Raw genomic sequence first — 14,405 nt, 5'->3', positions numbered from 1 at the left:
CAGTTTTCAGATTTAGTGTAGTGTCTCCAGTCTGGAGAATTTGTAACGAAAATGTTACATTCCTGCACTGAATCAATACTAAATGAGGCCCAATTCAGCCTTACAGGGTTTTTCTGTTCTTTCTCCAATTCCTAAAATACAATGCAGTTTGGCAAGACTAGCATTGGAAGGTGGAGGGAAATGTGCCAGGCTTGGTGAGGATAGCAGTTTAACAGGAAACAGAGGGAGCATTTTCTTGGGGAAGAAAAAAATGAGCAGGGGGAGGGTTGGAAGGCTGCTTGAGTAAGGTATGGTTTGCCAATGGAAGATCCTAAGTAACTGGACCTTAAATGTGCAACATAAAAATCAGTCTTGTGGAGACCTTACTTGTGTGTAAAGGGTGAATGGGGGTTGACACTGGAGTCCCCAGACTACAAGCAGTCTACGGTACTAATACATGTACACAGTGAGGTGGCCACAGAAGATATACTGCTGAAGAAACCTAGCTTGCAATAGGTCAAGCAGAGGAATCAAAACCCCAAATTTCAAGCCCAGGTCTAGCAGGCGGTAGCCCCAAAAGACGTCCAAGTCCAAACCACCAGACCCTGTGATTATGGCAGTTTATATGGCAAAGATTTAGGGCCGCTAATCCGCTGCCTTCAAAACAGGGAGATCATCCTAGATTATCCAGGTGGCTTAATGTAAACGTTAAGGGCCCTTACATGGAAGAAGGAAGCAGGAGATGTAGGTGCTAGCAAGCGGGCCACGAACCGACAGAAAACATAAAGGGAAGGGAACGGATGCTCTTCTGGTGCCTCCAGGAAAGGCAGCCCAGCTGACACCTTGACTTTGGCCCTGTGAACTACAGAAATGTCGGAAAACAAATTTGTGTTGTTTTAAGCAACTAAATTTCATGTCATTTGTTATGACAGGAAGGGGAAACTAATACACTGCATACTCAAAGTTACTCAACAGAAATTGCAAGATTGAGAAATGGGGACAATTTCAGGGTTTTTAAGATCTAGGGATGTAACTCAGCTTAAAAGATGCCCCTCTTCACTTTACGATCTCTGAAGATCCAACATGGTAAGCACCCGTCTAGGCCTTCATCTAAGACAAAAGCTACAATCCACACCAATATTTAAAACAAAAGCAGTATCTGCTAAAGACACATCATAGTTCATGTACTTAGGGTCAAATTAATGAAAACTAAATAGGCCACCCTAAAATGTAATGGTGTCAGGTCCATGAGTGTTGAGCGAAAGATGGTACAATTTTTCGTATTATATAAAATAACTGGATCGAGTTCATTTAAAATAGTTGTAATTACATAGGAAAATAAAATGAACATGTAGGGCTGCATTGATTAGAGTTGGGATGCTATCATATAGAAACCAGAATTATCAAGGTTGAAAAAAAGGGTATTAGGTTACTTTGACCGGAAGAGGTAAAAGGAAAAAAAAGTGGAAAGCCACAAATGAGATGAGCCAAGAACATGGTGGCTTAGAGGCCAAAACTATTTGTCACCCCCTACTTTAGCATAACATCCTGTGTTACGAAAAAACTCACCTAAGATGGCAAGTCATGGGATCTAGTTGGCTCCACCTTGAGCAAAAGTCTAGGAAGCGTTCTGTGAGAAGTATGCAAGGTCCTAAGGAAAATGTGTTATACATAACACAATTGGTCTGAGACTGCAGGCTTCAAAAGGGTTTCTGGGTGCTGCACATTCTCTTTTCCAGTTGTAATTTTAATCAAGTCAGTATAGATGAGAAAAAGACCACTGTATATCCAAGATATCCCATCTGTCCTGTTGGCCTAGAAGGAAAACTCAGTAGTAGAAGCTTGCTCTCAAGGTGCCCAGTGTGAACTGAAAACACCATCAACTACTCACAGTGCTTTCCCTGCCAGACTGTGCTCAAAGAGGGGAGAGACCTGGAGCCTGTAAGACCTTCCCAGTATTCTGTAAACACTACCTTCTCGATTGGCATGCTAATTATGATGCTATGAGAAAAAGTGCTCCCTGTTCAAAAACGTCTAGAAACAGCTTAATTAAAAGTAGTCTCCCAATCCTCATGGCACTAAATGTTTCACGAGTCAGCCAGGATGTGGATATTCCACAAGGAGCCTCACCTAGGGTAGCTTCTCCCTCACTTACCTGACCACAGAGCTGAGAAAACACAGCTTAGAAAATGCTTATCTAGACATGAAAATCAGCATGCTGAAAAAAGGGAGTATGGGAAAGAATAATGGAATCTGGGTATTATACAATGAAAATTACACAAAAGAAGACACACACATGAAGATACTGCTGACATGAAAGCCTTTGCTTTTAATTTGGTCGATACACATTTGACAAAATATTTTGGAACAAAATAACCCACGAACAGGTACAAGGTATTTACAGTAACAACCGTGGAAAACAGACAATTGACGTACTCTCAAACAGAAACGTCTACTTATAAAATTTTCTACTGTGAATCTGGAAGACTCTTCAGTTCCTACTCATTACCAGGTCTGAAATCCCAATAGGTGGCGCATGAGGCCCAGGGGCAGAAGTGTAGTTCTGACACATTTGGCAGTTAAGGATCATCTATTGGTGTGAACTCACAGGTAAGAAAAGAGCCAGAATGGAGCGGGGGGGGGGGGGGGGGGGGGGGGGGGGCTGGGGTGTCAGTGCAGTGTGGAAGAACCCAAAGGGAACATCTAAGGACAAGACCTAAGTCTAAGTCACACTCATCTTTCCCAGTCTCCTAGAGGAGAAGGCTGCAAACATTTTCAAACTTACTTGACCCCTCTTCTTTTAGCAGAAAATCAGCAACCCTGAGACTCCAATTTTCCATGACGTAAAAGCTAATAAACATCTAGAACTGCTCAAAATTCTAACTTTATATGATCAAATAGGAACTTCAAAATAACTTTTATGATCTGAAAATAAGGAAAGAGAAAAAATTTCATGCCTAATTGTTAAACATTCCAACTAATAATTTCCATTGTCTGAAGTCAGTTTCACAAAAAAAAGATACACTTTATTAGATGTTTTAAATCGAGTACAACTTGCTCTGGATTAAGTGGACCGCCTACATCTTCATATTATTCAAATACATTTAAAGAAATTAGAGAAATCTGAATCCACCTGGAATATAGTTACGAATTTATTAACTTAACAAGACAGCCACATAAACAGAGGCCATGAAAAAAAGGACCAAATGCTTACCCTTTGTAACACTACCGAGACAAACACGGTACATCATACACATCAACATCTACCATTCCAACTATGCTACTTAACTAGGCTTTACAGTTTCAACAAACAACTCTGTAGATCGTATATCCACGCCAAGTGTAAAAATCAGATTTGCTGCTCCTCCAGTGGCTGTTCAAGAGCTTCCATTAGCTTTTTATTTGCCTCTTCATTATGCCGGCTTTGACAATGAGTTAAATGTTTCTTAAAGCCTCTTGGGAAATTTGATTCAAAATTACAACGTGGACATTTAAGTAAACTTTGCCCATGGGCTGCTACATGATTTTTAAGGAGAGATTCCAAAAGGAAAGCCTTTCCACAGATTGTACATTTGTAAGGGCTGTGAACATTATGCTTATTAACCAAATGATGCAAAACAGCACCTTTTTTCATAGCTCGACAGCAACAAATTTTGCAATAATACTTTCCTTTTCCACGCTTCATATATTTTGCAATCTCTTCTTCAGAGATAAAAGCCTCTTTTTCTTCAGTAAATTGTAATACGTTTTTGGACTGCTCTGGACTGGTCATGTCCATTTTGTTCTCTTTACTAAAATCAATAGATTCCACATCAACCTGCTCTTGATCGCTGCTTGATTCTTGGCCCTTGCTGTCTATCACATCTAAATCTGCTTTTATATACTCACTGCTACTAAGCTCGGCATCTGAGTTCTCTTGGTTGTCTTTCTTGAGCTTCTTTGAGGAAGGAAATAAAGTGTCTTCTAAGAGTTTCTTAGGTGTAGCTAGTAGGTCTTCCTGAACCAAAATATCACACTTTTGATCATCTATGGCATCTGTCTGTAGGTCATCACCAAGCTCAACTGCCTTCTGGGATTCTGAGAAGATAGCAGACTTGGGAAGTTCTGAGAAAAGGGCATGTTTCCGGGGCTCTGGAAAAAGAGCACGTTTTCTTGGTTCAGGAGAAGCAGGAGGGGCTGTTTTGGTGGGCTCAGAAAACAGGGCAGGTTTTCTAGGTTCAGCATCAAGAGAGAGAACAGGCTTCCAGACATCAGAGGTGGCTTTGGGGGACTCAGATGGTCCAGGTTTCCGGGTCTCAGGGAAGATAGGTTTCTGAGGCTCAATAAAAAAGGAAGACTTCCAGAGATCAGGGGAACCACCACGGGAACTTTTCTGGGACTCAGGAAAATCAAGTGAAGCAGGAGAAGTTTTCCGCTGATCCGGAGATAGCTTCCAAAGCTCTGGAGACCCTGAAGGTTTTCTGAGCTCTGGAGATCCCGCTGGACTGCGGATCTCTGGGGACAATGGTGGGCCTGGTTTACGAAGCTCAGGAGATAAGGGAGGTCCTGCTTTACGAAGCTCAGGGGACACTGAGGGAATGGTCTTCCAATGTTCAGGTGACAAGGTGGGAGTTGTCTTTCGGAGTTCTGGTGGGCCAGACTTCCACGACTCAGGAGATGCGGGGGGAGACTTCCAGGAACCAGGTGAGACCGATGAAGACTTCCAAGATGCGGGGGACACAGAGGGAGCTGGTTTCCATGGTCCAGGTGAAACAGAAGGAATTGGCTTCCAAGGACCAGGAGACACAGCTGGAGCAGGTTTAGCTGGCTTCCAAGGTCCTGATGATGCTGAAGGACTGGATTTCCAAGACCTTGGGGACCCAGGTGGCCCTGGCTTCCAAGAACCTGGTGACACAGCTGGGGCTGGTCTCCTGGGCTCTGGGGAGGCAGCAGGGAATGGCTTCCAAGGCTCAGGAGATTCCGATGGGGATGGCTTCCTTGGCTCAGGGGAGACAGTCCGGGCTGGCTTCCGAGACTCCGGAGATGCAGTTGGGGAAGGACCCCAAGGTTCAGGGGAGGCAGCTAAAACTGGTGACTCTGGAGAAGAGGCTGAAGGTGGCCCCAATGTTTCTGGGAAATGGGAGTGTTTCTGGGGTTTGGGATTAGGAAGAGTGGCCTTTACTGGCTCAGGAGATAAAGGAGTAAGTTTCTGTGGTTCTGGAGAAGGAATAGGGACTGGTTTCTGAGATTCAGAAACAACAGGGACTGACTTCGGAAGTTCAGGAGAAGAAAGAGAGGCAGATTTTGCAGGGTCAGGAGAAGGAAGAGAAGGTATCTGTGGCTCAGGAGAAACAACAGGGCCAGGCTTCTGAGGCTCCAGGGAAGTGAGAGGTGCAGGTTTTGGGGATTCTGGAGACAAAACTGGGCCAAGTTTCTGTGTTTCTATGGAAAGGGCAGGTATAGATTTTGGGAGTTCTGCTGAATTAGAGGGTATTTTCTGGTGTTCAGGAAGAGGAGGGCTCTTCCCAGGATCTGCTTCTTTGCTTAGCTGAGTTTTTGGTTTCTCATTCCACTTCTCTGGGCCTGCGTGTTTGGATGTGATGTGATAGTACACATTAGAGTACATCTTGCTGGTGAAGAAGCATTTATGGCAGTGGAATAGCTTTGCACTTTTCTGGTAAAATATCATTTTACCTAACCCACCAGCATCCATTTCATCACAAAATTCTGGATGGATGGTGCCCATGTGGATTTGCACATTTTCATAATCTGTGCCTCGGAAACTGCAGTGGTCACACTCCAAACGTGCTGAGGGCTTACGGAGTTCCTGGAATACTTCCATTTCTCTTTCTGTTACAACACACACGATTATATTCTTTTAAAACTTTCAATAGTGCTGCAATAAAGTAGAAATTAATTATTTTCAGGGAACATAATTTTAAATAAAATGCTGTCCTAGAACTTTTCATTCTATAACCGCTTAATTTTAAGTCTAGAATGGTACGTGCATTTATCAGATAATATCTCAACAAAGATTTTGAAGAGAAAAGGTAGATGGAATTAATTTTTTTCTTTTTAAAGTAGTGGAGTCCTAACACAGGGCTTGAACTCATGACCCTGAGATCAATACCTGAGCTGAGATCAAGAGTCAGATGCTTAAATGACTGAGTCACCCAGGTACCCCGAGATGGAATTAGTTTTTAGCTGAGCCTCAAAACTGCCTTTACATATATCATCTCATTTAATCCACCTAACACTATGACTCAGTATTAGTATTTTCATTTATAGATGAAGAAACAGGTTCGGAATGGTACCTTACCCATGTTCTAGACTACCAGTGACCCAAGCCTGACCCCAGAATTACCCAGCGTGTGCCTTACACCTTGACTCTATAACTCTGCATCAACAAGCTGTCAGCACATAAAGTTGAGCAAACATCAAAATTAAAGCTAGGCAAATTTAAGGCTGAGCAAGAAAACTAGATCCATTTCAGAAAGCACTCATTAATCTAAAATTATGAAAAGATGGCTTTTTAAAAATATCAACACATTTTATAATATTTTATCCATCCTAATATTTTACTCTTTCATTTAAGATTAATTATTTTCTGTCCCCTGCTTTTCTAGGCACTTGGGTTTAAAGATGTGTCTTGTACTATGGTGCTAACATTAGTTGCACAGGTAAGTGTGAAGGGCAACACAGAAAAGGCTGTCAAGGAAAGAAGCTCCAGCGTAGATCCTGAATGATGTAAAGGAGTTTGCTTAGCAAAAGGGCAATTCAGATAGAGGACATCCTTGAAGCAGGAACTTGCTTGCCAGTAATTATGACTTTTTAAAAGTTTAAATAAGCACGTTTTCTAGGATGGTGAAAAGTAACAGAAGCTCAGAGTTAGAAATATACTCATTCGTGCAGAACAAGATATTTACACAGTATCACTTGCTCTAAGACTACACAATCTCTCACAAAGACATGCTACACAAATAGGATTCTAAACACAATATTCTACAACCTGCTCATTTAAGTAAGAGCAGGTGGCTCAAGAGAACCAAGACCAGGCTCCTGAGGCTTCAGGTAAAGCAAAGAGAGGAGCAGGTTTTGGTGATTCTGGAAACAGAACTAGGCCAAGTTTTCATGTTTCTATGGAGAGGGAAGGCATAGGTCTCAGGAGTTCTGCTGAATTATGACGAGCATTTTCTAGGACATTTTTACATAGAGGAAGCACTATATTTCCTTGTACATATCTTGAATATGAGGGTGCTGCTGAAGGGAAAATTCCTACAAGTGAATTACCCAGTTCAAAGGCTCTTTGCATTTAAAACTGATACATTTCACCCACCTCTCAGAAAGTTACAGTAGTACTGCACACCAACCAACAGTTCAGGGGCAATTCCCCAATCCCTCAAGAACACTATTATTAACTTCTAATCTCTGCTACTTCTAGGGTGAAAACTGGAGTCTCATCATCGTTTTAACGAGCTGTTCTTTAATGAGAAAGAGTGAACATTTTCCCTTTTTATTACACATGTGTATTTCTTTTGTAGGGTATGCCTTGTCCTTTTAATTATCTGTAGTCTTTGCATAAAATAAATCAGTCCTTCTACTGAAGATATGTTCCTAGTTTACCATCTCTTGACTTACGGTATGTGTGTGTGTATGTGTGCATGCGTTGTTTTCACACACAACTGGTTCACATACAAATGAAAAACTTAAAGGTTTTCCTTACGACTGTTTTAAATCATGCTTTCCCACTCCATTACTTTTAAAGCAGTCTACATATTTTTCTTGTGATTTTGATGGTTTCATTCTTTTTTTTTTAACATTTGTATTTTTACTCCATCGTGTATAAGGAGTGGGATAGCCTATTTTTTCAGCTTATTTTTTCACCCCAAACGGACAGTTCAGTTGTCTCTGCAACCCTTTTCCTCACTGATGTGTAATGTTCCATTTAGCATTTACTAAATTTTGTGTTTATGAATCCATTCTGAACTCTTTTCCTTTTTTTCCTTTTTCTTTTTAATTTTGTAAGGTAATCTCTACTCCCAACGCGGGGTTCAAACTCATGACCCCAAGATCAAGAGTCCCACGTTCTTCCAACTGGACTCTATCCTATTCTCCACCGGCTCCATCTGGTGTGTTCTTCTCAGTATGGGAACCCAACAACTGCTAAAACAGATTCTGTAACACATACAGTTTATCCAAATGGATCACAAAGTCTTTTCCCATTACATTATGTCCCATCCTTTACCAAAAGTACCAGCCACTCCCCAGGACCCACAATGTGCTCTGTGCTAACAGTAATGAAGGGTCAAAATGTATTCCTTCCATGTTACTGCTCCTCAGAAAACAGTACAGAGACACTTCTTATGTTCACAGGATCGCCCTTTAATAATTTCAAAAACATTCATTTAAAAGACTTAACAGGGACGCCTGGGTGGCTCAGCTGGTTAAGCATCTGACTTTGGCTCAGGTATGATCTCAGTTTGTGAGTTCAAGCCCTGCACTGGGCTTTGTGCTGACAGCTCAGAGCCTGGAAGCTGCTTCAGATTTTGTGTCTCATTCTCTCTGCCCCTCCCCAACTTGTGTTCTGTCTCTCTCTCTCAAAAGTAAATAAATGTAAGAAAAAAAAAATTTTTTTTAACAAAATAAAAGACTTAACATTTCTGGGGCACCTGGGTGGCTCAGTCAGCAGCTCAGGTCATGATCTCGTGGTTGGCAAGTAAAACATGTAGAAAGAACATGCAGGCTAACCTCAGACCCAATGTTTCATAAAACTAGAAGAATGTTAAAAGAATAGGGAAGATTTATCTTAATAATCCCACCTGGCAATAAGCGGCCCTAATGAACAGTCAAGGCATGCTCATATTAAATAATGGGGGATATCACATCATTGTAGTATAATATTCCCTATGTCGTATGTATTATGACACAGAGGTTAACAGCTCAGGCCTGCTGGGTTTGAGGGAGTCCTAGCTCCATGATACGGCTTTTGTTAAATTGCTAAACCTTTCTATGCTTCAGTTTCCTGGACTCTAAAATGGATGTGATATTTTGTAGCATGTTCAGAGTTAGCACTCAGTGTCAGCTATGATTTATTATATTAGAAACTACAAGAGTACCCTCTAACAAATACTTCATTTCTGGTAAATAAATATTCCCAAATGATCTTGGTAACTTTATGACTGACCAACACACAGTATCTCATCCCAAATATACTCAGGTCCCACTCATGACAGGAAGAGGCTTTTTACTTCCATGACTTCAGAAACTTATTAAACAAAACTATGGAGACTTTTCCCATCTTCTCAAGAAACTGGCATACAGCAAAAGTATCTTACTTAGCGACCCCTCTCCTTTCTTTCCCTAATATAGTCCTATCAATGAAACGATTTTATTTTCTATATGCTAACTCACCAACTTTTACCAATACTAACTCATAAAACAGAAGTTATCAATGAACCCAATAAGTGTACAATATGGGGATCAGATTATGAACTCTGAGGGTATAGAGCATTTCCTTCTACTACCACAGAAATGACTGAGCACAATATTCTATTGCCAGGAAGGTTTTACCAAATGAAAAAGAGGATAACACAAAAGCACAACTCATAAATAGACACCTCTGACACAGTGCAACAGTAGAGAGCTGGTCCCCTCTTCAGCCACACCCCCGGTCTCGACTACTACCCAAGTCCTGTGGATCTTTTCTACGGGCAAAGCTCTACCACTCTTCCTCCTTATTTCTATCTTCCATCAGTTGTACCTCTGTTTCTTGCCTCTCTGGAAATTGTACGCTCACTACATTTTACAGCTGCTCCTGTAAATGAGTCCGTCTTTGAGGAATACCATTTGGCCTAAGTCTGCTGGCTTCTGCCTCGGGCGGCCTCCAGCCACCTCAGCTTCTCTGACTGGACGGTCTCCTTTGGTCTTTAATTGTTGCCTAAATCATCAGCTCTCCCACCCTTCATCTAGTGCCACCCAATCAGAATCTCACCCATCCCATTCTCTTTCAAGCTCCTCACACTTTAAAAGTCCCCAGCTCTCCCACCTGCCCCTATTTCCTCTTCCTGTCACCAACTCTTCTGGCCAATCTCAAAGTGCCTACTACCCAAACCTGCCTACTCCCACACCTCATTATCATACTCTATAAACCTCTTAAAAAAATTAAAAAGAATGGTAAAAAATTCACTTCTCAAACCCCAAACTCTGTCATATAAATGCATATCTAGCACACATTCCCACATTATTACATATGAGTGTATATGCTTTTATAAGTGGTTTTTCCTTACGAAATCCAAACACTTTTCAAAAATGTTCATATCTTAAAATATTCTCCTAAACATTAAAAAGCAAACAAAAACATATGCTAAGTAAAGCTGGTAGAAAGACACTATGAATCCAGGACAAGTGCTTTTACAACAGGGAAGAAATAGAGACCAACATGCTATCCCCTGGTAGACTTACCAGCTATCTTCCTAGAAGTCTTAAAAGTCTGTCTTCAAAGGGCAGGCAAGTCTACATGGCTTTCTGACTTAACTACAGAAAAAAGCCTGTAGTACATGAAGAACAGAGATACAGAGATGAGAAGTTGGACCTGAAAAAAATAAAGGAAGTATAATCAAAACTACATTTCTGTGGTCATCTGTGGCCCTGTAATAGAATTCTGCCTATTTCTCTCGCTGTCCTGCTCCCTGCAACAGTGACAGGGGTCCAATCCAATAAGCTGAACACTTGCTTTACTGAAATAATACCAAAGGTGACCGTACCATGATGCCACCCATGTCTAATTCCACTTTAAAATCCACTACAGAATTAACGCTCATGTGTTTAACCACAGCACTCTCCAGCCCACCATCCCACTTCAGCTGATGTGACAGCACTCAGCAGACAAAACCAGGCATGTAAAGCTCTTCACGATCTGTCTGGCCGCCGACAGGTCTAAGTACTGACCCATCTGTAACTCCCCCACAAACCAAGCGTCTGGACCTTTGCACAGGCATCGCCCCTTCTTTACACTCCCTGTCTTGCCACCCAGCCATCAGACCCCTCACGCAGAATTACTTCTTAATAATGGCCACTCCCACCCCCCATCCTCTTTGTCTGCGCACCTCCAGTGTAGCCTTCACCCTCTGGCAGGAGTCTGGCTCTCTGAGGGCAGGGTCTACCCATTCACCCTGTAGCCCTTGCACATCCCTGGCACACGGTGTATGCTAAGAAAGTATGTGTTTGTTACCTCTAAAACATCTGGTCATGAAGACTGGAGACCTGACCTTAGGTTCACAAGATTTTAAAACTAGAAGAGACCTAAGCTATCATCTAGCCTTTGAACATTGGGATTTAGAGCAGAAAGACCTCAGGGAGCAACTACTTTAAAACTCAATTTATAGCTGAGGAAATTCAAGCCTAAACATTAAGTAACTTGCTCAAGATGAAGCAAATAATGAACATCTGACAAAGGACCAGATTAAAGTTCTGCCATCTTTCCAGGTTCTTTCTAACACACCTTGACTAATACCCTGGAATTTAGTAAGATCTTGACAAGCCAGTACAGCGCACAAAATCAGGAAGACGAATCTACAGAGAACTGCATTCCATAGTCTACACTGGACAGAAAGTCCCAGTAGATCGCTGTCTCTAGCTCTGAGCAGGAAGGACACTTGAGTTCATAACACAGGGGAACACGCAAACAAAAGCAACCAGGATGGCAGGCAGTCTTTAAAAACATGTATTTTGGGGGGCGCCTGGGTGGCTCAGTCGGTTGAGCATCCAACTTCGGCTCAGGTCATGATCTCACGGCTTGTGAGTTCGAGCCCCGCGTCGGGCTCTGTGCTGACGGCTCAGAGCATGGAGCCTCTTTGGGTCTGTCTTTCTCTCTCTCTCTGCCCCTCCCCGTCTCACACTCTGTTTCTATGTTTTTAATAAACATTTAAAAATATAAATAAATAAATAAGTAAATAAATAAATAAATAACATGTATTTTGGGATTACAGAAACTGATTAACTTCAAAAGTGGAAGAAGTATGGATTAATAGGTAAGGTGTCCTAGAAGCAGCAAGTGGAAGCCAGCAGGGTTACAAAGTACTCAGTCATGGACTAGAATGACTGGCCCTGCCAGGTAAGAGCCCTCCCTAATCGTAAGTCAATGATCAGCAAGGGACTGAAAGGGTCGTCAGAGGACTTGAGTCCAAACCCTTCACTTTAAAATGAGAAAAGTGATGCTGACGGAGAAAAGCGCCCAAGATCACAACACTTAGGTCAGAGGAAGTAACACAAGATCCTGATTCTGGATCTCTGCTGTAACACCATGAGGTCTTTCCCATGGGGACTCCTGAGTACAGGCCAGACACACAGATTCCTTCTGCCCTCCCACCCAAATTTCAGAGCTCCTAAGCCTAAGTATGAAGGTAACTCTACAAAAGTTTCCCTCATCCTACTTTCTGCCTCTACAGGCTACACGCAGTCCCTAAAAAAGTTCTGTCATTAGTGGTTTGCCAGTCCACCACATCACACTTATCTCCTATCCAACAGCTTCATTAGACTCTAACACCACTAGTTGTCTTTAAAAACATTCTGATGCATAGTTTTAAAAATAAATGCACAAAATTATGTATAGCACAGTTAAAACCAATCGGGTTCTATTATATATCCAGTAGCATTTCTCTTCACCCCTAAATGTCAATTGAAAAGTAGTAAACTTTATTTGTAGTTTTAGGTTAAAGAAGAAATTGAATGCAAAGTTTCAGCTTTCATATACCTTCTTTCCTCCTCTGCACACAACTTCTGTTAGTATTTGTTATAACTGAGGAATGAATACTGATATATTATTGTTACTGAAGTGCAGAGTGTAGTTAGGGGTCATTCTACCTGTTGTACAAGTCTATAATTTTCCACACACACTGTGTCACATACCTAGCATTACAGAATGGACAGAATGTCACAGCCATAACAATTCCCTGTGCTCCTCATTAACCACTGATCTCTTTACTGTCTTCCTGGTTTTGCCTTTTCCCGTACATTTTAAAAACTTATGGCAAAACACAACAAAATTTACCATTTTAACAATTTCAAAAGCACAATTCAGTGGAATCAAGTATATTGCAATGTTGTATAACATCACCATTGTCCATTTCCAGGACTTTTCATTAGGACAAAGAGAAACTCTGTACCCATTAAACAGTAACTCCCCATTCCCCCCACCCCTCCACCTCGGCAGCCCCTGGTAATCTCTACTCAATTTTCTGTCCCTATGAGTGGAATCATACATTTGTCCTTTTGTGTCTGGCTTATTTCACTTTCCACATCTATATTACAGCATGTATTAGAATTTTATTCCTTTTTATGGATGAATTACATTACACAATTTGCTTTCCATTCATCTGTTGATAGACATCTGGAGTATTTCCGCCTTTGGCTCATTTTGAATAAAGCTGCTAGTAACACTGGTGAACAAATATTTGAGGCCCTGCTTTCAATTCTTTAGAGTTTAGCCCTAGGAGCGGAATTGCTGGGTGTTAGAGTAACTACGCTAAAATGTGAGCAACCACTAACCCTTTTTCCATACCTCCTGGCTGCACCCCTTTACGTGGCTGCCAGCAATGCACGAGTGTGCCCCCTTCTCCACACCCTCCCCAACACCTGTTATTTTTCTTTTGATGACAGCCGTCCGAGTGGGTGTGAAGTGGTACCTCATTCTGGTTTTTATTTTCCTAACTCTGATGTCTGGAAGCATCCTGCGGAGCATCCTGTGACGTGCTCACTGGCCAGCACTTGCCCGTTTTTTAAAGCCAGGTTGTTTCTGTTGTTGAGTCGTAGAAGTTCTTTACATATTCTGGGCAGTAACCCCTTCCCAGCTACGTGATTACGTGTCTTCCACTCTGGGTTGCCCAGCTCATTTTTAAGCAGCAACAATGACAAAAGCCCACGCCGACTAGGTGCCGCGAAAACTGCGTCCTGGCCCGTAGCGGAAGGAGCGCTTTCCTTCCCGAGCCGGTTCCCGACCTCCCCGCGGGATCGCGCAGAGCGTTTCCCGCCTCCCGCAGAGAACGCGGGGCTCGCCCCCCGCTCCGAGGCCCACCTCGCCGGCGGACCGGGCGCAGGCCGCTCCTCGGTGCACGCCCCGGACGGGGTTCCCCGGACTCGGGCCTTGGCGGAGGCGGGGTGGGCCCCGGCCCGGGCGACAGTCCCGCCCCGCTCCTCACCGGTGGGCCTCGGCGGCGTCCAGACACTCGAATGACCTCGGAAGCCGCGCTCGCGGGACCCGGCTGCTCCGCGAGGCCCTGCAGCGCGGCGGCCTCCCGAATGGCTGCGCGGCGCAGGCGCGGGATGCGGGCGCGCGGGCGTGCGCGCGGCCGCGGGACGGTCCGTGGGGGCTGATGGGAAGCTAGTTTGTCGTCCCGCGCCCTCCAGCGCCGCCCAATCAGATCGCAGATCGCCGGGCGCCGTTTTGGGAG

The 14,405-nt window shown here is 43.1% G+C and overlaps 1 protein-coding gene across 2 annotated transcripts; it reads right to left on the bottom strand.

The window, feature by feature from the left end:
• Positions 1–2,282: 2,282 nt before the first annotated feature.
• CHAMP1 (chromosome alignment maintaining phosphoprotein 1) lies at positions 2,283–14,285 on the bottom strand. Of its 2 annotated transcripts, XM_019443797.2 has the most exons (3): positions 14,154–14,285; positions 10,420–10,549; positions 2,283–5,854 (listed from the first exon to the last, which is right to left on the bottom strand). In XM_019443797.2, exon 3 carries the CDS (start codon positions 5,798–5,800, stop codon positions 3,329–3,331), a length of 2,472 nt encoding a protein of 823 aa, XP_019299342.1. In that variant the 5' UTR covers positions 5,801–5,854; positions 10,420–10,549; positions 14,154–14,285; the 3' UTR covers positions 2,283–3,328. The 2 variants fall into 2 exon arrangements, with proteins under 2 accessions (XP_019299342.1, XP_019299343.1); XM_019443798.2 differs by lacking the exon at positions 10,420–10,549 and having other exon boundaries at positions 14,154–14,281.
• Positions 14,286–14,405: the final 120 nt, after the last annotated feature.

This window comes from Panthera pardus, unplaced genomic scaffold (assembly GCF_024362965.1).
Source record: "Panthera pardus isolate Hobbes unplaced genomic scaffold, ASM2436296v1 HiC_scaffold_1, whole genome shotgun sequence".
NCBI classification, from domain to species: domain Eukaryota; kingdom Metazoa; phylum Chordata; class Mammalia; order Carnivora; family Felidae; genus Panthera; species Panthera pardus.
The sequence above is the reverse complement of the archived record's forward strand: the minus strand, read 5'-3'. Positions and strand labels throughout refer to the sequence as shown.

Excerpts from the sequence above, each read along its gene's own strand:
- CHAMP1 (XM_019443797.2), bottom strand. The coding sequence starts at position 5,800 with ATGGAAGTATTCCAGGAACTCCGTAAGCCCTCAGCACGTTTGGAGTGT.